General features: G+C 50.7%; 1 protein-coding gene across 2 annotated transcripts in view; it reads left to right on the top strand.

Moving 5' to 3' along the window:
- Positions 1–23253: 23253 nt before the first annotated feature.
- LOC112313309 (anosmin-1) overlaps positions 23254–25626 on the top strand; it is a 105598-nt gene continuing 103225 nt past the window's right edge. For both annotated transcript variants that reach the window (XM_071220403.1, XM_053917685.2), the window contains exon 1: positions 23254–23542. In XM_071220403.1, the coding sequence (XP_071076504.1) occupies positions 23336–23542 (207 nt within the window). In that variant the 5' untranslated portion in view covers positions 23254–23335. The remainder of the gene's footprint in view (positions 23543–25626) is intronic.

The raw sequence follows: 25626 nt of genomic DNA, 5'->3' as shown, positions 1-25626 counted from the left end.
GAACACGCTGAGGCCAAAGCCGTGGCCGTGGTCGTGGAAACGTGACGTTCATCCACGTGGGTGAGCAGAACTCGCCATCCCTCCAGCCCGGACAAGGTGGATCTTACTCAGCCAGCTGGTTGGTTTTTAAATAAGATAGTGAACTCTTCTTAGCTGCATTTATAATGGGAAGTTTGAGTTTTCATAAAACCACTCAGCAAGCCAAGCCTGTTACTTTCCTGGATATTCTACTAGAATATGTGCATTTAATAATTTGTGCCATGGCCTTTTCTTTCTCTGAGTACGAAGCTTATCCATGGTATAAGAAGAGCAACAAAACTCTTCTGCTTCAGGTTGCAGTTCGGTGCCTGAGACCGATTGGTCAAAACCACCCAGCTTCCTGAGTCGGTAAATAAAGTTTTATTGGGACAGAGCCGCTCCCATTCCTTTCCGTGTTCGGCTGCTTCTCAGCTCTCCTGGCAGACACGCGTATTTGTGACAAAGACTGTGTGACCACCACGCTGAAACCGTTTCCTCTGTTTGCTGGAAATTTTGCAGGAAACGTTTGCTGGTCACTGCCTTAGCTTTGCACGTGGTGTAGATGATGCTGCTCGAGTGCGTCTGTGCCGAGCTGGGTTTATTACGTGCAGCGGATTTCAGGTGCTACAGTTACAGCTTTGGGGGATCTTTCCGGCTGTAAGGTTTGTGCGGGGCTTTATTCCAGCCAGACACGCGACCACACGAGCGGCACACGCGAGCGAGGCTTTCATCTGCCGATCAGAGGGTGGCTTTGACCAGGGAATCTTCCTCTCCCATCTTCCTGGGCTTACACCGCTGGCATCATCGACGTGTAACCTATTTGTTACTTCTGTTATCGACGCGTGGCAGCAAACCACTCAGCTCTCATGCGGGCTCGGTTATGGGCACGTACAATGTGCATTTGTGACCATACTCAGTGAAAGCTCAGGGTGCCTGGTTAAAGCTGAACTTCAGGTAAACCCTGCATTACCTCTGAGTAGAAGTGCGTCCCACACAAATGGAATCCAAATTGAACAGGGTGTCTTGGATTTTGTCTGCCAAGCCTATGTATGATTTAAATTTAGGGTATGTATGTTATGGACAGTAAGACTAAAATTGTGTAATGTTCTAGGGTTTAACACCCTAGGGGCATACCCCGAAGATGACGAGTGAACTGGAGATAAGGAATCGAAAACCCCACTTTTACCAGTACACGCCATTGTATTGATGGATGCCGACCATGGAAGAAAGAGGCAGAGAGTAGCTGCTTCTGTCTGCAGAGAAATTATCCCGCAACCCAGACTGGTTAACTGTCGAACCCGCCAAGGCAAACACGGAAGGAAGCTGTGCTCCGGAGGCAGGCGATGAACGCAGAGCCGGAGCACAGTAGGTGCACTGCAAGTGTTTGCTGAACGGTGTTCTACGGTAGATACCCCGGGAAGAAACGATTTGAGGTTGAGGAGTGTGCCGGCGTTGCCACACCCTAAACGCAACTGCTGGGTCGCGGCTGCAATTATGGCACACACAATGTTGCTAGAACAATTTTGTTCCATGTCTCACTGAGTTGTATGTATCCCCTTTCTAAATCTGACATGTTCAGCAGAGCTTCTCAACGGCCCGCTGCCCAAGAAATACAAAGGGAGAAAGCCCTCTCATCTTACTTGAAAGCATGTAGCAAAGAAGGACAAAAAGGGAATGAGCGTATGAATGAATGAACAAATGAAGGGACGAACGAACAAACGAACGAATGAACAAATGAAGGAACGAATGAATGAACGAATGAACGAATGAATGAATGAACAAATGAAGGAACGAACAAATGAATGAATGAACAAATGAACGAATTAACGAATGAACGAATGAATGAATGAGGCAATGGCATAGGCTACATGTTCTTCGTGGCTTTCGGTCGAGCACAAATCCTGCTTCAGCAACAGAGCCTGTCCTGTTCTTGCCTGAAATCTCACCTGTCTCTGGAAGTTCATCTAGGGACGCTCTACATTCCAACTGGGAGTTAGCAAAACTCTCTGGAAACACATGTTTCGTTTTTCACTCGTTAACGGTGGCATGTGTAATGTCTCACTCATAGGAATTGTCTTGTCTTCTATCCATCCCGCCCTGACGTATTTTGCACGGGGCTCTGCTCAGCACCTGGACGTGTATTGCTGTGGGAGACAGCTCACTCCACCTGCAAGTACGAAGGCGGCAAATGCTCTTGACCTCCTAAGCCGTAGGTGGCCCTGTGTTTAAAGGACCAGGGTGGCCCCTGGTTGTAACACTCCGCTGCTTTCACAGATAATGCGCCTTGGTTTTATTACATCGTGTGCAGGCTCCGAGGGATGAGGGGCACGTATAACTGTAGTGCTTCGTGGAATCGCCTCACTGGCGGGGGCCTGGGAGTCTGTTTATATTGGAGTCGTTTCCTGCACACGGTACTGCATCAGCTAGGATGCTCCCGAGGGTCATTTCAGGCAATGCAGAGCAACAGCTCTCCCAAGGCTGTGCGCACACTTTTAATAACAGTCAGCTGAACACTTAATCAGACATTTCTCATACATTTTCCAAGTCCCCATATGGTTAGAAATGACTGCCAGGTTTCTCCGTTTCGATAAACAGAATGACATTTATTGAAACAGTCCTGAAAAATATCTTCTTTCTCTACTTTATCCTCAGGAGTGGGGACGGCGTCCCGGTTTTAGGTTGTGAAATGCCACATTGCCCAGACCTATCCATGCTTGTGACCTTACCCCTCAGGTGTCTTAAGTGGGGACACCCCCATGTCTCTCTCCTGAAAAGGTTTTAAGAGGCCTGGCTGGTGTGGCTCAGTGGATTGAGTGCCAGCCTCCGAACCAAAGAGCCCCCGGTTCGATTCCCACTCAGGGCACATGCCTGGGTTGCAGGTCAAGTCCCCAGTAGGGGGCGTGTGAGAGGCAGCCACCCACTGATGTTTCCCTCCCTCTCTTTCTCCCTGCCTCCTCCTCTCTCTAAAAATAAATAAATAAAAGCTTAAAAAAAAAAGGTTTTAAGAGATTTAAACCAAGGATGGATAATAGCAAGTATCTGACTTTTGGGGAACTTGGTTGGCTTGGGTGATTTAAAGAGCGATTTGTTCCTCATCCATGAAACTTGGGGATCTCGAAAGACACTATCCGTTTTCCCATGGCGTTCAATACAGTTGTCATCAATTCCATGTGCTAGAAATTCCAAAAGGTCTGACATTACGGGAGAATGGACGGGTGACTAAACCCCTTCGACATTCCCGTGTGGCTGACATCTTTCCCACACCGGTGACACGGGACGTCACAACCCGTTGTTTTGATAGCAGGGAATGCAGTGCAGTCCACAGTCCCTGTCCTCCAGCAGGGCCTGTTTTGCTTTTGTCGGCTCTTCCCCCGTCAGCCTTCCCCATCTCTGAAGTTCACTTCGGCAGCTCCGACGTTTGCATTGTACACACTGACATCCTCAGAGGAAGCAAATCATTAGGTGGCAGGAGGGGTTTTCATCCTGGACTCGGCCGTGTTAAGCGATTCCTGTGGGTTTCCTGCCCTTCACTGCTCCCTGGCGGGTACCAGGACCTGAAGGCACAGGGGCAGAGAAAGGCGTCTGTTAGTCACAGGCGAGGAACGGATGTGCTTCAGATTAGGTGCTCCTGCGTCAAAGCTGGCGCCAGAAAGGGCTGTGCTTTCCAGCAGAGCACGGACCGGTGAGGGGTGTTGTGTTGCTGCTGATCGGTGAAGGGAGTCTACAGTTCTGTCACTCTCCACGAGCGTGCGAGAGGAACAGCACGGGGTCAGAATACCCAGGCCTGGAAAAGGTGGGCTCGTCCTGGGCAGGTGCAGGACGATCGGAGAGCAGGCTGAGGTTCTGGCCCACAGAGCGTTTTCCCCATGGAGCGTTACTCTGCTGGGCGTTTCCACGGCTCTCAAACATCACCCATATTCTTCGCGTGGCTTTATTTTTGTGCACAGGGTTCCTCCAGCTTAGCTTCAGGGTCTGATGGAATGATGCAATTTAAACAGCGCGGCTGAGTTTTTATGAGAAGCTTCATAATCGTGATAATAGTTTATCGAGGGGGCGTTTCCCGATCCCTTCTGCACCACCCTTTCTCATAATACTCAGGGATTAGGAGGAGCTTTCCTTGTCAACACTGACAAGGTGTTTCTTTTCAGAAACATCCAGGTGTGTTTTGATACAAAGAACCTTCATGAGGTTGCTTTTGGCAGAGCTGACGCCGATCTCATGGCGGTGATTTCTGCATTCATCCGATGGAGCAAGGTTTCGAAAATAGACGGGGCAGAAGTCATTTCCCGGTAACTTCCGGCACATCCATCCACGAATGCAGACCTAAACCTTCTATTTCTAGACTGCAGCACAGAATGCCCTTTTAAATTTCAGATGGCTTAGAATGTTAAAAAGGAACAGGAAAAAAGTGCTGACATTACTTATGTATATTAGAGTTAGTGTGAATATTCAGGTGCGAAGATTTCAGTGGAGGGATTTTTGTCTCTGACGCAGCTGCTCCCCTGCAGCTAGCTACTCCCCTGCAGCTACTCCCCTGCAGCTACTCCACCGCTCAGCAGTGGAGGCTTGCATCCGGGGCCACACAGGGTGCGCTCCCTGCTTTTCTGGCGATGCAGAGGCAAAAGTTGCACCAGCTTGCAACCCCTCCTGCTGCTGAGAACTCTGATGCTCTTGGGCAGAAATTAACAATGTAGCTTCCATTGAAAGTAACAATGTTGATTGCCTACATGGCATAGAATTGAAAATAATTTTTGAGTCATTTCATAAGAAGGGAAAAATGAAATCTGTAAAACAGAGAGCCGTAGGATGAAAAGACAACTCAGAAGAAACAAATGACAAAAGAACAACAATGTGAAATAGAACTTGAAGCCCAAGCGAGGGAATAATTTACACAGTCTGCACACAAGAACACATATTCTTGCAATAACACATCTGACTATGTTGCTGAAGTGGAAACACCAGAATGTGTCACACACAGAAATGTTTTCCAGGTCTTATGAAAATGAATAGCCGAATACAATCATCTGCTCACACTGATGTTTCTTACTTATGTTGTCAGTGAATTTTTGTCTTATGTGAATAACACATGCATTGCTTGTCTTGTCAAAAGCAATCGCCTTCTTAAAAATCTTCCCAATGCTAATTGGAAATTGCATGGACTTTTTTTTTTAATTTGAGAGAGACGGGGGGGAGACGGCGGAGGGGAGAGAGAGAGAGAGAGAGAGAGAGAGAGAGAGAGAGAGAGAGACAGGAGGGGAGAGAAAGAAGGAGGGAGGGAGACAGACGGTTATCGATTTGTACTTCCACTAACTGATGCACCCATTGGTTGATCCTTGCCTGTGTCCTGCCTGGGGATTGAACCTGCAACGTGGCATATGGGAGGATGCTCTAACCAACCAAGCCGCTGTCCAGGGAGGACACTGCATGGACTTCTACCATCCTCTGTCAAGGACCAGGTCTGCCCTGTGCTGGAAACACTGAAATATCATATCACTCCTCCGGGCATGAATGTGGAAGACATATGTAGGCAATGCTCCGTGTATATCCCAGCAAGTCTTCTTAAGCCCAAAACAAAACGATGAGCAGAATTGCATTTGAAAACAAGCAAGCACAAAGCAGAGAGAACAAAAAAAAGGTGCATGAGTATTTAATAACCTCTGCAAGGAGCCTTCCGTGAGAAGCCCATGGCTCTGTGGTAAACGGACCCAGCTGGTCCTGAAATACCCACGCACTGAGGGCACCTCATCACCAGTGCAGGCCCGCCCTGAAGCCTCAAGGTCACCAACGGGATCCCCGGGGCCCACCAGGGCACGGGCTGGCTGTTTTCGAGAGGACATGGCAGAGGTCTCCCGGCGGGTGCCTCTCAGCCTTCCTGGTTGGAAACAGCTACAGATCATATCCTGGCGTGTAGGAAGGTAAGTCTAGTGCGCACTTCGGCGGGCAGCAGCGATCCCTCGCATCTGTACAGCTGTGGTATTGGGCGGCCCAGTTGTACAAGCTGTGTGAGTAACCCACACCGGACGGAGGTGGCAGACGGGTGGGTGTCTCTGGTCCAGGCACACCCATTGCTGCTTGGAGAAGCCCACCTCCCGCCAGGTCGTCACGCCCCCTGCCTCAGTCCAGTACGTCCGCCCCGCTAGTATTACAGATGAACAAGAGCACGGCGGGCTGAAGACGCATTTGACTTTCTTTATTAAAAATACTAAGCATGTTATTCAAAGTAACGGACCCGTTTTTGCAGGTGACATTCTCCTGTAGGATTACCCTTGAACAGTAAGAACAGGAGAAGAAGCATTTCATTTCTTTGCAGCTAAAAGGAGTTTCATGGCGTTTCCTCACATCTCGCTGGGTTCTCAGTGGGCCACGTCACAGAATGCACGGCGCCCAGGGACATTCATTTGTCATAGCACCTCCGACAAGCCAAAGCTCCCCATGACACCATAAATAAAAACAGCTGCACCGTCTCAGACAAGTTACGTCCACCGAGGAAGGGTTGAATTTAAAAATGAAACAGTTATTGTGGACTTACACTCCCCCAGCTTTTAAATATCATTAAGGGCAAGTTAATGATGCATTGTAGACGAACTGTGGTTTTCCAGAAATAAAGCCAGAGGCTTCCAAGTCTAATTCAGAAAATTGTTTTCATTGTGGATTCTTTCCTATTATCGTGAACACAAAAGACAAACCCCAAAACCAGAGATAAAAATGAACTTTCTGCTAATAGTATTACGTTGCATATTTGATTAGAGCTATTTTAAAGTAAGATCGCAACTAAAATGAGATTGGAGTTACTTTACAGCCCCTGAAGAGCCAAGTTTGAAAATGTGAAACAGTGTATCATCATTTAAGCAGAAGGCATTTATTATTCAGTGCTCTTTAGCAGACGCTGTAAATATTTTATAAGTGATACATCGTAACCTAGTCTCCTGAGAGTTCAGCGGTACTCCTTTAAAAACATGAGTGAATTAAGCATCATTCATTTGAATACAAAATAGAAAAACGAGATAATGCATGAGATCCATTTTGAAAATTTGATGTGGTGGAGGAGGGAAAAGTCTCTAATCCTGCAAAATGATGCACACAAAATCTCTAACACGTAGCTCCCTCATGAAGTCTCGAAGAATATAGTCCATGAAATCACAACCTCATGGCAGTTTGGAGATGAAACTGGTCGGGTCTGGGCACCCTCCACTTAATAGAATCTCCAGGGACTTCATTACCTTCCCCAAAGTTTCAGCATTCGTTAGCAGGAGACTCAAAAGTAATCTCTCCATTCGTTCTGTACCTGGCGGATTTTACTGGGACAGCAGAATTTACAGACTGTGATGCAAAGTTTCCAAAGATTTTTTACCGATCTACTTGGATTCCTGAACATGGGAGGGGTGCTTCTTTGGTTTTCATGCGAGGGGTATTTTCTTGATCTCATTGACCCGTGGTACTGAGTGGTCACAGGTAGTACAGGGAGCGGGAACAAGGACTGTGATTTGGGGCGTCCCGCCAGGGAAGAAGTTCAGGACCTCTAGAGTACTCACAGAGAGAGGGGTTCCTTTTCGCTCGTCCCCGCGGCAGCGGCAGCGGGTCCTGATGCAGGTGTGTCGGCACAGAGGGGCCGCTGGCGGTGAGGCTGTTGCACAGTCCCATGTTCTTGGTTACCGACCTTGAAGAGCACCAGTGTAGCCCTCAGCCTGGTGCGTGTCTCACGCGTCCCCGACCCGTGCCTGTGTGCGCGTCCCCGGGCTCCCTCTGGCGGAGCCCCACATACTCCTTCACGCGAATGTCCTTGGCACGAGAGATCAGACAGAGCGGGCAGAACGCGCGATTCACCTCCGCTGGATGTCCACGGTTGAGAGACAGCAATCAGCTCTTCCCGAATTACAATTGTCTGCAGATTTCTGTGCCCCACGCGAAAATGAAATCCAGCCACAAAATTACATGCACACGGCGAGCCAAAAACAGACGACTAAAACAAAGAGTTTTTTTTCCCCCTTTTATTTCCATAAAAAGGCTGTGTTCTAGAGGTCATGGCCCAAACGTGATATGTTGAAGCCTTTGAGTACTTCAGCCATAGAATTAAACCAACACGCGAATGAAGTATTAATTTCTCTTCGGAACTGTTTTGTCAAGCTTTACAGAAATGATTAGCTGTGTCTTTACGGTCAGGATTTATTTAAAACAAGGCGTCCTGACTCATTCCTGCCAGAGCATAGATTCCCCAGCCCCCCACCTGCCTCGCAGCCCACACATCTGGGTGTGGCCCGAGGAACAGAGGGCCCTCTCCTGGGGCCCACCACACCCCGAGTTCGTGGGTCAAGTCCGTTTGGCTGCTGTTGAGTGCCGTGACCCCCTCTCCGAGAATTGTACTTCCTATAATTATACTACGGCTTACCTGAAATCGGACAGGGGGAAAACTTAATTTTGTTTCACCTGACATTTCTTGAAGTGGGAGACCCACCAGAATCTATTTTGAATAGTGTTTACTAGTCCGCAGATGCAATGGCATTATGGGGCTGGGGCCCTTTGGGGTCCGGGGGAGGACATTTCCAGATGTGTGCGTAAGAAGCTCAGCAAATGCGTGCCCCCAAAGAGCCTTCGTAAAGCTGGAAAAGCGTATCACAAATAGGCATTTCAAGTCTCTGAAACCTGACCACAGGCCATACAAGGTTGGCCCAGCATCCTCGCAGTTTCCTTGCCAAACACTCTGGATCTCGCGTTGTCTGCCTGTTCTGCCCACTCTGCCAAGCCTAACCCTCAGTCACAGCAACGGTCTGCTCTTTCTGATCCAGCTCCTGACAACCATGCCCTGCTGGGAAAAAAAGGGACAATCAACCCACCAACCTGCCAGCTTACAGAACTACCAACCACCCAACCCACCAACCAACCAGCCAACTGTACCAACCTACCAACCCGCCCGCCAACCAAACAACCAACCTGGCAATCCACCAACCTACCAACCAACCAACCAACCAACCCACCGACTTACCAAGCAAGCACCTAAACAACCAACCAACCCACCCGCCAGACTACCAACCAAACAGCGAACTATACCAACCAACCAACCCACCAACCAAACAACCAACCTGGCAATCCACCAACTTACCAACCAACCAACCAACCAACCAACCAACCAACCAACCAAACAGCCAACTTACCAACCCACTCATCAACCAACCAAGTTACCAAGCAAGTAAGCAAGCAACCAGCCAACCAAATAAACAACCAACCTGGCAACTCATCAACCTACCAACTCACCAACCAACCAGTCAACTTTCCAAGCAAGCACCCAAACAACCAACCAACCAACCAACCCAGCAAACCACCAACCTACCAACCAACCAACTTAATAAATAACCAGCCTACCAACCTATCTACCACCCTGCCCCAAGACTGTGCTATTGGGGTGAAGCTGTAGCTTCCAGGTTCACTCGGGCCCATGGGGCCTCTTAGAGGTGATTTCACTTTCTCCGCACAGCTTCCTCCGACATCAACCCAACACAGTTATGCCACAATCCCACGGAAGCCTCCTTTCCCATTTGTGCTTCCCTGGATTCTCAGGTAACAAGTGTTCTCTTTACCCTAGAGGGAAAAAGCAGCCACGTGAGCATCACTGGTCACCGAGCGGCATCACTATGCTACCAGCGTCCCTCTTGTCTTTCTCGTTCGTCAAGACCAGCTCTCTGCCCAGCTCAGAGCCCTCCCTGCGGCATCCTGTGCTCCCCCTCAGCTGTCTTCTCTGCCCATCCCTTTGCGTCTGCTCACGAACACCTACTGAAACGTGCAACGACTCCTTTCTAGGAACAAGAATGTCTTCCTTCCCCCCATCTCTGTGTACCCATCTCCTTCTCCTTTCCTTCTGCAGCCTCATTTTCGGCATATGGCAGAACACGTAAAATTCACTGTGGCAACCATTTGCAGTGGCATTTAACCATTTTAAAGTGTTCGGTGGGGTGGCGGTTATGGCAGTGGTCATGTGTGGCAGCCGTCGCCACTGTCCCATTCCAGAACATTCCCAACAGGCCCAAAGGAAACCCTGCAACTATCAGCTCTGTCCCGCAGCCCAGGTCCTGGCAGCCAGGGCTCTGCTCTCTGTTTCTGCAGATTCCCTGCTTCTGAGTGTTGCGTACGAATTCGTAGCCACGTTCCTTGAAGAGACGGTCAAAACCAGCACTGACCACAGTCTTCATTTTCCACGGGTGGCTCTTCAACCAAACAACTCTCACACCGCCATCTCTGCACCCAGCCGTCTCTCGCCAGGACCCCGAGGGACACCCTCATTCGCTATCCAGATGGACCTCTTAGGCCTCCTCTGCATGCCTCTGAGAAACCCCAAACAGGCCAGTAGTAGGGCTCATTGGGGGCCATGCCGTGATCTGTGCGTCTTTTCCTCAGCCAGGAATAGAAGCCGTCAATATCACCGTCAGCACGACTTGCAGGGGCTCGTCCAGTGGAGAAGATCGCGACGTGTTAACCGCACTCACGCCAGGCCTTCTCGCTCCGACGCTTATCTGCTCGGACGTTGGAAAGGGCCATCTCGGGCTCACTTGCCTTTCCAGCCTCTGTTATCAACGTGGGTTTCCCGTGTTCGGCCAAAGTGGATTCTTGACATCCTGCATTGTCTCCTGGCTTTAGCTTTTCCAGGGACGTCAACGGAGTTTGCAGGTTCTGGTGCATAAGCGCGTGTCGAATTGGGCGGAGACGTTTCCTTTTTATCAAGAGTCGTGTGGTCTCGTCAGGCTTGGAAACAAACAGTGACTGTAAAGATGGACGTCTTCAGGTGTTTGAAGGCGGTTTTACCAGGCACCTGGTCATGCTAGGGTTTAAAGCTTATTCTCCCTTCACATCGATAGCATTTGTGGGGGGGGGCTTCCTATCTATAGAACTGGGAAAATGTTTAAAACTAATACCAAAAAATGCAATGTGATCGTGGCATGGAAAATGGGTGGGGTGGGGTGTAGATTGGTTTTTCAAGGTGTTTTTTTGTTTGTTTTTTTGTTTTTTTGTTCTTACCCATGTAAGCGAGCTTGTCACTGCCGGTCTGAAGGCTGGTGATGGAAATCATGAGAGGTGCCCGAGGACGCTGTCGTTCTTGCTACCAGCTGACATTTCCCGGTTTGCAGAAGGTCACCTTTTCCCCGGGGCCAGGAGACAACATAACATTCATTTTCCAACTTAATGAAATCAACTCTCAAAGAGCAAGTGATCCAGCACTGTTGCCTGAAAATTATTCCCGGGCTGGGAAGAGTAATGGAGTAAACAAGGGCACATTAATCTCCACGTCCGAGAAATAATAAGATTATGATGTTGGTTCTCACGAGAAGTGATTACCGAGGAACACTCCGAGCTGTGGGTCTGCAGCGTGGAGCTAAGCAGCTAGCGCTACAGTCCAAAAGCTAGATTAGAAACCTTTCTGAATCTTAATGGGCTGGCTGCTGAGGTGGCAACATTATCACCACTGTTTGTGGAAACATTGTTTACGAGTGAAATGAAATTCACAGTAAGAGAAACCTCTAGGCTGCATGGAAGACACATTATTTGATTGCTTCAGGCTGTTAGACCGTATGGTGGTTTAAACAGTTCTTTCTCATCAACAAGTTGACTAGATTTTTACCATCCATTTAAACTGCACAGTCTTTTAAGTCTCTGATTCATTCAGAATTAAGTAGGGCTTGTCCATTACTCCTAAACATGCAACTTCCTCAGTCCCTTATAAATGAAAGGGATGTGTGTGTGTGTGTGTGTTCGGGGTCTGTTGGGGTGGAGAAGCGTGTGTGTGAGAGGGAGAGAGAGAGAACACAGTATTTGTTTGTGGCACCTGTGAAACGTCCACCAGGGAAGCTCATGAGAGACCCAGCATGCAGGGTTGTAGCTGCGAGGTCTTTGCCTGCGCACCCTCTGCCTAGCACGCGCCAAAATCCCAGGCTCCTGGAAGGAAGGCAAAGAGCTGAGCACAGTGCACCCTGTGTTATCAGGGGTCGGGGGCAGCCTTCCTGAACGCCAGGCTCCCAGATGCCAGTCAGGTATCAGCCTTGCGAGCAGGGTTTTCTCGGGAGAGCACTCTCAGTTTCCCACTGTGTTACCACCTCTCCCCCCGCCCATCCTGGCCCTTGCGTCTGGCCCCGTGGACACAGCCTCGGCCTCCATCATTGGCAGCACGCCCCTTCCCCGAGGGCGCCGTATTCCTCCCCAGCTACTCAATCCCTGCCTCTGGCTTGTTCTTCTGCTGACGATGTGGCGGTGCGGAGCCGGTGCAAAACGCTATGGCGTGCGAGACACACAAATGGGGAGTGAGCGAGCCAAAGCTCAATGTGTTTGAACACTGGTGTTTTGGAACGCGAGTGCTTTGTGTTACGCTGTGGAAACAGGTGCATTTCTATACAGGCTTTCCTATCTCTCCTTTCTGTAGATGATGCCATCTAAGTTTCCTTTGTAACGTCCTAACATGTGCTAAAACTTGTCCCATTTCCTTCTACTCGTTGTTGTGAAAGGGTCCATCGAAATGTAGTTATAAATAACCCACCAGTGTTAACAAGTATTAAGGGATATTGTACTTCTGGTTAATGAAAGAGATTTACTCTAAATTGCCATCATTTTTAGGGTTTCCCCCCTCTGTATCATGTAGAATTCAAACACTGGAGTATATTTACCATAGTGACTCCTCTTTTTAGGGCGTATTCCTAATTCCTAGGCAACGCTGCATTCCAAAGCAGACCCATAAGCCGGCTGCGTAGGTGAGGCTGTGGAGAATTCAGAGCCTCAAACACGGCTGACAGGAATGCGGACTGGCCTGGCCACTCGGAAAAACACAGGCCACCCCTCAGAACCTTAACCCTGGAGTTCCCAGAAACGCCACTCCTGGATCCACACCCTGTGGAGTTGCCAGCGCCCGTTCACAAAGAAACTTGACCGGATATTTGTAGCAAGTTTGTGAGAGCCAAACATGGCAACAATGTAGCTGTGCTTCGACTGGCGAAGAGAGACACAGAATGTCGTCTGCACGCCCAGGGGAACGTCACTCAGCCAGGGGGACGCGATAATGACCGACTCGCGCTGTGACATGAAACAAGCCTGGAAAACATCACGGCCAAGGAAAGGAGCCAGACACACAGGCTGTGTGTAGTGTGACTCTAATTATGTGAAAGAAACGTCCAGAATTGGCAAATCCGTGGAGACAGAAAGCAGATTCGGTTGCCAGGGGCCGGGGGAGGGAGAAATGGGGAGTGTGCCTGCTGATGGGGGTGGGGTTTCTTTTTGGGGTGAAGACAACATCTTGGAATTCGACAGAAGTGAAGGTGGCACAACCTTTGGAATACCGTACAAAACCGTACGCTGTGAAGTGGTGAAATTTATGGTGTATAAATGACACCTCAATAAAAACGGAAGAATTCAAGTCATGGATTTCCATCTGGAGATAAAGGAGACATGTCGGAGCGTCTCCAGGAGGCCCTTCAAAGAATTTTACAACAAAGGATCTGATGAGAATTTTAAACAGAAATGGGAACTGGGGCCCAGTATCAATGCCACTTCCTTCCACAGCCACGTGACTGAAACCTCACTTAATTCAGTGATAACATGTTTCGATTGTCAAAGTCTCCCGTCACAGCTGAGAACGCGCGCAGTTACCGATTTTCACAGAGTAAACAGCTTTCTTCCTGAAAGGCTTTGCTCTGCTTACGTTGTTTTGAAATACTGCGTAGTTTTGCCGAGATGCACGGAGCACGAGGCAGAGACGTGCAGAGGGCGTTGGGAAACTCACACTTTCTCCCGGGGCTCCGTCACCAATAACAGTAAGACGTGCAGGAAGACCAGTGCAGAGAGCCCGGGGCTTTCCCCTTCCTGACACTTTCCGGCATCGCTGTTACATTTTCCACTCTTGTTACCTGCAGGATGTGGAGACTGGGATTAAAACAATTGCTCCGAGGGACACGCTGCTGTAAACCACACCATGGTTAACACTTCACTTCCAGTTCCTGCTTTCTCAAGGGCCGTGTTCTTAAAACTATGCGGCCAGGCTCTCTGTGTTCTGTGTAACTTGAAATGTGATCATGCTTTTGTATTTCTCAATGTTTATGGCTTTTTAAACATTTTATTTACATTTCATGCTTCAGATACTTCCTTCTAGCCTGTGCTACGTGAGGACATAAAATTGCAACAAACCACTTCACCAATAACAGGCGAGCGGTTGCAATGCCTTTACTTTTTGTTTCTGTTTTTATTAACATGTTATAAAGTTGGGCATGCTCATGAGAAAGGAGACTGTGAAAGCCACATATGGTGGCTGTGCATGGAACTGTCACCGCCGAGAGGAAACCCTTTGTCACCTTCACAGTTTCATCCCTGGGCCCTGGCATGCTCCCAGCTCATGGAGCTGCTTGATCACCATTTACTGAACGTGTCATAGCTCAGTTGAAAGAATCAACGTTGAATAGACAGTCATCCTCACTCTCTGGGTTCACACAAACAGGAGAAGTAACTTGGTCCACCTCGTTTAAACATTGCCTTGAAATCCGTGCGGACTTTCCATTTTCTACGAATTAACAGAAAACCCTTTGTTAACGAACGAGTTGAATCTCTTTTGACTTGGAGCATGTAAAAAAAGTCCAGCGGAGGACGTGCAGACAGTTCAGCTAGTTCACACCTCTCGAACTCCCTATGTCAAGGGGCGAAGGTCACCCACCCCACCTGCCTACAGCGCTCGCACTGATGTGTGCTGATGCGCAGTGAGCGTCTCCTTCCCTCGCCTCTTGCCGGCTCCCACTGTGCCTTCATCAACAGGCCCCATGGGGCTTTCTCCCTCAGCCCAGGATCAAGGTAAGATGCGAGGCCGAGAAGGATGTCTTAGCGAAATTCTCGAGATGCACTAGTTACACATAAACAAACACTCTTCCGGGGCAAACGCTGCTGCCTTTCAGATGGAGAAGATTGGCTATAGGGATCGAGAGAGAAAATCGATTCTCGTCCAACTGATAAATTTCCCGTCTACACAGTTTCCGTTGCCGTGAAGGCACCGAGTCGCCATTTTTCTCTGTCTGCCAGCTGCTCATTCGCCACATGAGCTTCTCAGGTTTTCTAAGTCATCTCTGTCAGTCCCTCCGAATGCATGGCTGTTGGGTACACGTGGAATAAGTTATCCCATAGAAAACATCTGGAATCTTTCCAGCGATGCGGTCAAGTGCACCGGTAAACCTTAGCGTGCCCATGAAGAAATGCCTGGCTAGCACGTTGGACACAAGATACAAACATCTCACATAAGAGAGCAGTAGCTTAAAGTTCTCAAAGTTAGCACGGCTTCGGAAATTTCAAGTCAGAGGGAAAAACAAGTCGCCAAACCAAGGCTCGAAATTCTGGTAGATGGTAAGCACTCCTTACACACGCAACTGCCCTACCCTTCATAGTTGGGAAGCTGGAGGCAGTGTGTCCTTTCGAGAGTGGAAGGGAGACTTCCCCAAGAGCAGAAGGGAAGAACGCATCGAGTCTCTGTGATCGCTCTTGGCTCCTCAGTCAAGTCCAGAGATAACATCCTGGGCAATGGAATAAAAGAGTTCCTGCCCTGTGGCTCAGTGGTTGAGCACCAGCCTGCGAGTCAAACGGTCCCTGGTTCGATTCCCAGTCAAGGCATATGCCTGGGTTGTGGGCCAGGTCTCCAGTAGGGGGCGCACGAGAGGCAACCACACATTGATGTTTCTCTCCCTCCCTCCCTATCTCTAATAAATAAAAAAATAAAATCTTGAAAAAAAAAAGAGTTCCTTTGTCTTTTGTGTCCGTCTGTGTCTTGCTCTGTCCTCCCTCTGAGTCACCACCTGTCCAGTGAACACCAGTGCCCTCCAACATGCCTGGAAGCTCAGAGGGGTGACCTTCCGCATACAGATCTGAGCTCGGAGGGTTTCTGTCTCCCTCTGAGTATCTGTCAATCACTGTTGCTTGGTCCAAGGCGGTCGACTAGATGTCCTGAGAGCCCACCAGAAAAGTCCCTCCCCCAGTGAGTCACACACGTCTACACAACACATTCATCCTCCGCCTTTTTTGTTGTGGCTGCAAACTAGGGGCAATTTTCTTCACTCCCAAGCTCAGAATTCTTGCGCTGTCTTCTACTGAAATGTGGGATGCGTTGCACGGGCACGTTTTAATATTTTCAGCCCATTCATTTCATCACTCGGTGAGCATTTATCAGCTAACTCTTACATTCCGGGCTGGAGGGTGAGGACGCAGAGATAAATACAATGTGCCTCCTCCTGTAATTAAAACCGCATGATAAATGACTTTGCCACATGCGAGTGTGACTCCACCGTACACAAGGTTCAAGCTCTTGTCGCCAACGGGTGATTTATGTGCTTCTGTCCTTTGATAATGAAGAAAGCCTATAAAACCAGAGCTTATCTGCTGGCCCTATGACACTGCCCAGTTACTTGGTTTAACTCTGTGGTGAGTCCTCAGCGTGTCCATGTCCACGGCCCGCCTTCCCTTTCTCTGGCCCGCCTCCCCAGACAACGGCTGGAAACCAGAAGAAATACAATTGTGTATTGCAACACCCACCAGGAAAACAGGAAGTACCCTGAGTGTCTAAAGCAGAAGCAATTGAACTTAGGAAGGTAGGGAAGGTGATGCACAACCTAAATAGCTAAGGTGGGGTGGCAGGGCAAAGCTCCGGAGGCCACACCCCCAACTACCCACCCCTCCACCTGCACCCCCCCCCCCCACATCCCGCAAAGGTGAGAAATGGAGGAAAGAGGCAGTGATTTCCAGACCCAGTTCCAGCTGTCAGACTCTGGGGCAAATGCTGGTGCTACTCCTGCCCCCAGTGCTTTGCTGCCCCCTGCAGGCTGCTGTCACTGGGGTTGCTGCATGCAAAGCCAAACTGCATTCTGGGAAGCAGAGACAAGGCATTGTCTGGTGCATTTCCATTTGTTTCAGGCGTCCATCATTTCAGTAACTCTTCAGGTATCAGTAAAGCCCACATAGCAAGATTTCCAGATGAGATCAGACACGTTCCGGGTGCTATGGCCATAGACCCCTATTGAGCTTTCCAAAACTCGCAAGTGAGCTCCTCTTCTTGGCGTTCACTCGAAGTCAACACTTAGTGTGCGTGTATGAATGAGGGGCGTGCATCAGGAGGCCCAGACGCAATGGAATGCAGGAGGGAAGGGGGGGGGGATAAGCTTTAATTTGCGACTCTTTGAAACACCCACACTGAGTCAGAGAGTGGCATAGCCTCCAGCTGGTTCCACGCAGTCACGATAGAAAACCCGGGAAGTCAACCACAATTTTGGGGCCCGTTTTTCTCCTGTTCTGATCCAAGGGAATGCTTTTTTAAAAAAGCTCCTATGGATTCAGAAGAGAAAGGTATTAATTTGTATCTCAGTGTACTTTCTCTGGTCTGTTCACTTTGCCTCTTGGAATCACGCTGCATCCTTGAAGGTATTACATGTGTTTATCTGTATCTCTCGGCCGTCGGTTCCTCTTGCCGGAAGTGGCCTGTGAGCATTGAAAAGCATTTTCTGCAGGCAAAGCCTATCACCTCTCTTGGCTTTAGTTTCTCCCCATGTTGAATTTTATTCACATATTCTCATATATTCTAAAAACTGAAGCAAGCCGTGCGTGAGCTGAACAGAAGGTGTCCTGAACAGAAGCTTCTTGGAATATAATTCCCACACAGCTGCCTTTGTCATTTCACTTTGTAGTGAAGGCGTTCAGAAAGCCAGGAAAAACTCATTCGGAGACGGCAGTGCTCATTTCTTCCATTTAGTTCCGCGTGAGTGTCTTTGCCAAGGAAAGGCTTCCTGTGCTTCGAGTCACACGAGCTTAGTCTAGTCGGCAGGAACTGAGAATATCGCGTGAGGATCACAGTCAGGTTCCTGCCGCAGAGGAGACAATTCAGCCCTAAAACAAAGGTTATCACAGACGGAGAATTCGCTGTTTCCTTCGCATTGCCTCTGTATGACCAGCATGTGGCGCTGTTTGCTGTTAGAAGCTGCCTTTTAAATTTTCAGCAGCTTCCCCCCCCCCCCCCCCAAATCCATGGTGTTTTTACCCAGGACTCCGTGTAAACTTCGCTGGGCTTGAAAACACCAAACTAAAGCCGACTGTAACTGTTTTAACAGAACTGACTGTTCATGTTTCCGAGAGCACCTGTGGGTTTTTTTCACGTGGAGGAACGAAAATCAGAATAAAGTGTGATTGTTGATTTCAGCTCCCTTTCTAAAGAAGCTTTTTTACACGTTACGTTTTACCAACTATTAAATATAAATTGCACGGAAAGGTCCAGTCATTTCCCATGAAAAGTAGGCCACTCAGAAGTGAAAAATAAGTTTTTAAAGTTCTATCATGTAAGATTTCATTAAAATTGTATAATTTACATTTATTTATTTAAAAAAATGGCTTTAATATGAATGCAAAGATTATTAAAGGAAACCTGACATAATGCATTTCTGGGAAAGCACTCAAATTATACAGAGAAAACTGGAAAGATATGAAATTTCCATATTTCCGGAGCAAGAATATATTATTTTCTTTATGAAATTAGATGAAAATGTGCACTTAATTGACTTAATGTCTTATTTTTTTCCCACAACCCAGGCAAAAAAATTTCCTTTTCATTCACTTGTATTTAAAAGTACTATTTAAAACTCTTTTATTGAATTGTTAGGGGTGACAATTATATAATTTAAATTTAATTTCCTTATGCTTCTCAAAACATGTTTGGGGACAGACTGGTAATATTTTGGTCGTGTTCAAGAACCGGAGACACGCCAGTTACTTTTTATATTTTCAATAGTTTCCTGCATTTTCCTGGCTACCGGAGAGGATTTTTACGGTTATTTCCAGGGTTGTGGCCTGATGAGTGAAACCAAGTACCTACTGGCCTTGAACATCCTTGGAAAAGCATGGACCTGAGAAGCCCAGGGTTCTGTGCGGGGTCCACTATGGTGGGCTCAGCAGGACAGAGACGTCAGCAGAGGCCCCCAGTGTGCTCTCCTCAAAAGTCCTGGGACCAGGGGCCGGGCGAGCAAGGGCCTTGACAGGGGACCTTCGCCATACAACTGACCCTGCCAACCCGGAAATGCAAATTCAGATACATTTTATCTTGTCGCCGTTCATTTTAGTCAGCATTGCAGTGAGGGAACAAAACTGTAGTGATGCTCTTAGCAGAACAAAGTTGCCACTAATTGATGGGATAATGGTGACTTGGGGGGAGCGGAGGGAAAAGGGAAAGGAGGCGAATTCTTGAAAAGTGGTAGCCTGAAAACATGCTTTTGGACAATTGTTTGAAAGGGTGCATTTTGCAAAAAAAAAAAAAAAGTTTTAAAATTTCCTTAAAATATTCTTTGGTGCATAAAAGCAATAGCAAACATATTTGTAATACTCCTTGGAAGAATCTAGGTAAATAAACATCGAGGTGGTTAATAAAAACAATACTTCTGTACCGGTATATATTGCAGCTAAATTTTTATGAGCTAGCTCCAGAGAAAAATATGGTCTACGCTAAAGTTATCCCCGAATACAGTATCTACATTGCCAGATAATAAAGGAAAGCAGATGATTAAAAATGGACGCAGACGCTCTTTTCTGAAATGTAGAGTATACATTCAGTGACTTACGCAAAAAGCTAACTTTTTCATTTGTACAATGATTAAATGGGCTGCCAGAGACCAGATCGGTACAGTGCCATAGAGGTTTGCCCCATTCTCTCCTGAAATCATATTATGAAAGATGCAAATCTGCCCTGGCTGGAGTGGCTCAGTGGACTGAGTGCTGGCCTGTGACCCAAACGGTCGCCCGTTCGATTCCCAGTCAGGGCACATGCCTGGGTTGTGGGTCAGCTCCCCAGTAGGGGGCACACTAGAGGCAACCACACATTGATGTTTCTCTCCCTCTCTATCTCCCTCTGTTCCCCTTGCTCTAAAAATAAATAAATAAAATCTTTAAAAAATTGCAAATCTGAGAGTCATCCACTCACCTAATTGCATCTCCCGTTCCCCATGTCTCTCTTTCCTTTTCTCTCTTAACGTGGTACCTGGACCAGGGGACCCAGAGCTGAGCAGAGGGCATCGGGTCAGGAGGAGGACCAAAGCTCCATCACTTAAAGAGGAAACCTGGGAGCCCGGTGACCGGTCCTGCAGACATGGAGGTGAGCCTGGGCAGGGTGCCAGCGGGGCAGCCTTGTCCAATGAAGGCCATGGAGCGGAAACTGGACCTCCCGATTGAGCCCCCGCCCCTCACTTCCTGGTGCCCTGTGACCAGTGCACCGGACCATGTTCCATTCGAGACCCCTAAACGCCATCAAATGAGAGTGTCGGCCTTCTGGTTTTAGGGCAAGTTCTCTCTTTGCTTTTGTGGGCATGTCAGGGGAAGCTGGTGTTTGCTTTCTTCCTCTTGCGTCCATGGCAAATGTAGCTGGAAGCCTTTAAAAAGACAAGCCGCTTGTCCCACCCCCCCAAAACGAGTCCAAGAGTGTGTCAGGAAAATGTAGTGGAAAACAGATGTAAGTGTGGTCGGGCAGAAGTAGGTTGGCGTGTCCAGTCCTTCCCAACACCCACGCCTAAGAAAGGACCTTCCCCAAAGCGGGGTCATGGATGCTGCTGAAATCAAACCTTTTGCTCCATCTTCGACGAGGTATGTGTTTGCTAAACCAGTGGTCTTTCCAACCAGTCCCTGGTTCACTTGCTTGGTGTCGTTTAAAAATTCAGATTCCAGCGTCCTACCCCAGGTGTATATATTTCTTTAATCCTCACCCAAGGGTGTGTTTACTGATTTGAGAGAGAGAGGAGGGGAAAGAGGGTGGAGGGGGGAGAGAGAGGGAGAGAGAGAGAGATATCAGCTGTCTTCCGTATGCATCCCAACCGGGAATCAAATCCGCAACCTGGGTATGACTGGGAATCGAATCTGCAACCTTTACACACTCCAGGCTCCCGTCCCCCGTGCTTGGTCTTCACGAGCTCAGGGTGCGGCCTGCGGACCTGCCGAAGTCACAGCACCTCCCTGTGCCGACTCACAGGGAAAACTGCCGGAGAAATTGAGCACATCTGAGCAGAATAAAAAACACACACACACAACTACATTCTGAGTGCAATGAAAATAAGTCACGTGACAAGGGCCAGGCTAATCGCAGAGGAAGGCCGTGATAATTGCAAAGGAGGAAAGTAATGCAAACGCAGGTATTGTTTTAACACGTCCGTCACAAAGTGGCCCGTGTGCTTCACTCCCGGCTTTCTGTGCAGCCAACTGGGGGTGTGTGTGTGTGTGTGTGTGGTTGATTGCAAAATGAATTTCTTCACGGAAATGAATATGGGACGGAGCCTGTGTAAGTACCACACACATGGCTTAAAAAAATACACATATATACAGGGAGCTTTTTGAACATGGAAAAGCTGCTTTTAAAAGCGCACCAAGGATCCCCTAGGGCTTTTTGGAGAGTTTTTATTAACTGATGCGCCTTCCCGCTTGGGGCCACTCCCGTCAGCTTCTTCACTCTCCGTCAACATCGGGTATCCTTAACGCGCTTTTAAAAGGTCTCCCTTTGCAATTCTGCGCACCGTTTCAAACACACGATTGAGCTCAGGTGAGCTCTGGCCTGAGGTTCTTACGTTTCTGGCGCAAGCGGATTCTTGTGTTGCTCACCCCTGTGATAAGGTGCTGGGACAGCCCCGGACCAGTCAGGATCCTTGGAAGGTGGGGCTCTGGGGGATGCTTCGGGTCACACTCTCTCTGCCCTGAGAACCTTGTTTGTTAAAATCATCGAGGAACACACCAAACAGTGACCTCTGTTGGCCTCCCTGGCTCTTCTGCGTGAAGATGTACTAGGCGGTGATGTAGGTGAGAAAGACTCATAGGTGTCACGGGATAGCAGCAAGCGGTTCCCCTTACAACTTAGCAGGACAGTCTCCAATGCACCCTGTGGAGAGTGTGCAGCAGAATGGGGCAAAGGACTGCAGGCAACGCCAAGAGGCATGAAGCTTGGCACCGTACCCCCTGAGCAGGCTGACAGCTAGTGTGCCCTGGCTGGGCCTAGCTGCGTGCTCCCGGAGGTCACGGGGTTCGGGATGGAAGCGCCCCTCTGTATGAGACCATGCAGCTGTGAGTCAGTTGTCGTGCATCCGAATGTGGGTGCACAGGAGTCTCCCCGACTTGGGGTGCTATGTAACATCCCCAAGCCCCCCATGCACAGCTTCCTGGGTCCCACCCCTGCTCTTTGGGGGGTCTCCCACCTGCCTGCCCCTGGAGCCGGGGAAGGATGCACTGAGGAACAGGGGGTGTGTTCTAGATGTAGGTGCCCCCTCCCCAGGCATGGCCCTGTGTGGGGAGGGACAACAAGCGCGGTGAGCAAGCGTTGGAAAAGAAGACCGCAGATGATGGGGCAGCAAGGTCACTGCTCACAAAAGGTGAGTCCGGAGGCTGGGGGCAGACATGGGGTGACAGGGGGTTCCGGAGAGACTTCTGTTTTGAAAGAGTGACACCGGGAGCACAGTGCCTGCCACAAACGGACACCCGAGGAACACGGGGGCGTGCGTCTCTTTAACAAAGGTCGCGGGGCTGTCCTCTGGTCGTTTCCCAGGTAACCCTGACACGGGAGGAGGGAGGAAGAAGGAAAGGGGGCGGGGGGGGGGATGGTGTGAGGGAAGAAAGGAGGGAAAAGAAGGAAGCAGGAGGGAAGGAGGGAGGACAGACCAAATGGCAGCCAGGGGAGGAGGAACACGCCCAATGTTCACACCTGGCTGCTCTCCTCTGACTTTCTCTTCAGTTCGGTGACTGAGCCCTTCCCTACCACCTGGGAAAAGAGAAATCCAGACGTGCCGAAGGGTGAGCGCCGCTTGCACCCGGGGAAGAAGCTGGGAAGGAAGGCCTTCCGTTCTGAAGCCCCCGGGGACCGAGACCCTCCTTCCCGCCGCAGCCCCTGGCACCCCAGGCCCAGGTTCGCTCACACCTGACGTTGACCTGGAAGCTGGGGTCGGAAGGAGCGCATGCGGGCGGTGGGGGCGCCTGCGTGGCAGACGGACCACCTGGAAAGGCGCGCATGGTTGCGACTCGGTCGCTGTCGCCGTCCCTGGGAGCGCCCCGGCTAGCCGCCTCTAAGACCTGCCCACGGCTCTCGGCCCGGCCCCCCTGTCACTCACTTTCCTTGTAGCCAATGGCGCTGCCGCCTGTCACCCTCACCCCACCCCTGGAGGCCGCGCGGGGTGGGAGGTAGGCAGGGAGCGCGGGGGCTGGAGTTGAATGATTGAACTTTCCAGCCGAGTTGCAGCGACCGCGAGGTCCCCGGCAGTGCGGCCCCGGCGCGGAGCTGGGAGCCTCGGCCAGCGCCCGGCGCCCGCGCCCCCGACCCGCAACCATGGTGCCCGGGGCACCCGGCGCGGCCCTGACCCTCTGCCTCTGGCTGGCGGCCGCCGAGAGTTCCCTGGCGGCTGGCCCCGGCGCCGCGGCAGCTCGCCGGCTGGACGAGTCGCTGTCGGCCGGGAGCGTCCAGAGGGCCCGCTGCGCCTCCAGGTGCCTCAGCCTGCAGATCACGCGCATCTCCGCCTTCTTTCAGCACTTCCAGGTACGCGAACCGCCGCGCGCCCGGGGCTCCCGGAGCTGCGGGCCGCGCGGGGAACGCACTAGGGCGCGCGCCTCCGGCCTCGGCGCCCAAACTTCTCGCCCAGGGTGACCGGCGGGTCCGCTGTTCTTCCGCGTGGACTTTACAATCGCGGTGCTCGAACACGCCTCTCCAGGCTTCTCCCTGCTCCCGAAAGGAAAAGGAAGGCTGCAGCCTGTTTGCCGAACTCCCTTCTCCCCGGCGGCGGACTGCGGGAGGGAGTGCAGGCTGGTGGATTCCAAGGGTGGGTGTGTGCGTTCGGTAGTTTCCCGGGACTGCGGCGCGCGGGACTAGGGCTGGTGGCGAGTCCCGGGAACTCCCGGGAACTCCCAGGCGCTCCGGGACCCTTGGCGCCGCAGGCACAACGAGCGAGGTGGGGAGGCGCATCCGGCTGCGCCCCGGGACCGGAGAGACGTGCCCAGCCCCGCAGGTGCCCGCGGGCCGATACTTTTGTCTCTGTGGAGCGAAGCTGTCCCACTAGGCGGGCCCGGAGCTCGCGGCCCACCCTCCGAGCCCCGGGCAGGGCGCTTGGATGGGGCAAGTCGTGTGTTCCAGAGTGTGTGTCCGGGCAGGGCGCGGTGGTGGCTGTGAGCGCCCCAGTGCAGAGCTGCACAGCGTCAAGGTTTTGCCAATGAATAGCGTGGAGGGTAAAGGAAGAGATGGAGGGGATACAGGACCAGAGGGGTCGTGTTTGGATGCTCCGAGAAGAGGCCAGGGGTCATTATCAGCCCACCCCTCACAGCTGGAGCGCGCGCACGCGCGTGTGTGGGCCAGGGTGTGTGTAGGAGGTTTGGGGAAAAGCGTGATTGGCGCCCGTGGAGGGGGTCCATCGTGGCGGAGACCCCCGCTGGACCTGAGCAGTGATCCGGTGGAGAGGGCGGGAGCGCAAGGGAGCTGCTCCCCGACTCCGCAGCCGAGCCGAGCGCGCGCACTCTGAAATCCTCCTCGCCGGCACCTTACGTCTCTCCTCTGCCTCGGTTCTCTCCCCGACCTCGCCAACACCCTTCGCTGCTCACCTGTTGTAAGATCCCCACTTCTGGCCGCAGGGGACACTGCGGAGGCCAGAAGGAAACGGGGTAGGGGGACCTCTTTGGGGGTCTCGAAGAGGAGTCTTCTGCCCTTAAATACTCTGGACTGGGGGGAGGGCGCCTCCCAAGGGGCCTGGGAATTAAGCTGCGCGAGAGGAGGCGATTGTACTGACTGTGGAGTTTGGGGCAAATCTCCGGGGGCGGGGGGCGAGGGGTGTGGGGTGGGCATGTCATCCTGAGATTTTGGGAGGTTGAAGCAGCTCCAGAAGTTTGCCTGAGTGTGAGGTTCTGTTTGTTCTCAAAGAAGCAGCGTGAATTGGTTTCGGGGAATTTGGCAGCACTTGGGGGCTCCGGGGTCTGGGCGGAGGGGAAACGCAGGGCTCCTCTCCCGTGGTGACATTCCGCGGGCGGCCTGGAGGGGGCGCCCGCCCAGCCACCTGGCCCCGTCGCCTCCGCCCGGCCCGCCCGGCCCGGCCCCCTCCTGAGAAGATGCTACACTGTTTCAACAACAGAAAACACAGCCGCCCATTCCTGGGGAGAAAGAGTATCTTTTCCTTTCTGTCCATGTCTTTTTACTGAATTGTCAGTGGCTGTGATTTATTTGTTTTACAGTTTCAGCGGCTGAAGACGCAGTTCAAACGGAGCCAATTCCCGTGAAAGGCTTTTCTTGTGCTCGGTTGGCACGACTTCCCCGCGGAAGAAAAACTGCTGACAGAATGCGCATTGCAGACAACCCTGATTACATTTTAATTAGCTGGGGTGAAGGAAGCTGCAAATTACTCAGTTAGGACTTAATAACTGCCGCTTTTGCAATCAATGGCGCAGCCGCTCTGGGGGGTGTAGGCCTACCTTGGAATGGCTCTCCGATGTATCCAAATTGCAGGGAGGAAGGCTTTCTTGGGATTTGAAAAGACAGCAGCTCACAGGTCCTTGTTCATCATGAAGCTTTCCTTTCCCGCCCCCCTTTTAAGTAATTGGGAGGGCGTGGGGGCATCTCTGTGCGGTGTTTATGAGTGGGCC

This window comes from Desmodus rotundus, chromosome Y, assembly GCF_022682495.2.
Source record: "Desmodus rotundus isolate HL8 chromosome Y, HLdesRot8A.1, whole genome shotgun sequence".
NCBI lineage: Eukaryota > Metazoa > Chordata > Mammalia > Chiroptera > Phyllostomidae > Desmodus > Desmodus rotundus.
This window is presented reverse-complemented; position numbering and strand designations above follow the sequence as displayed.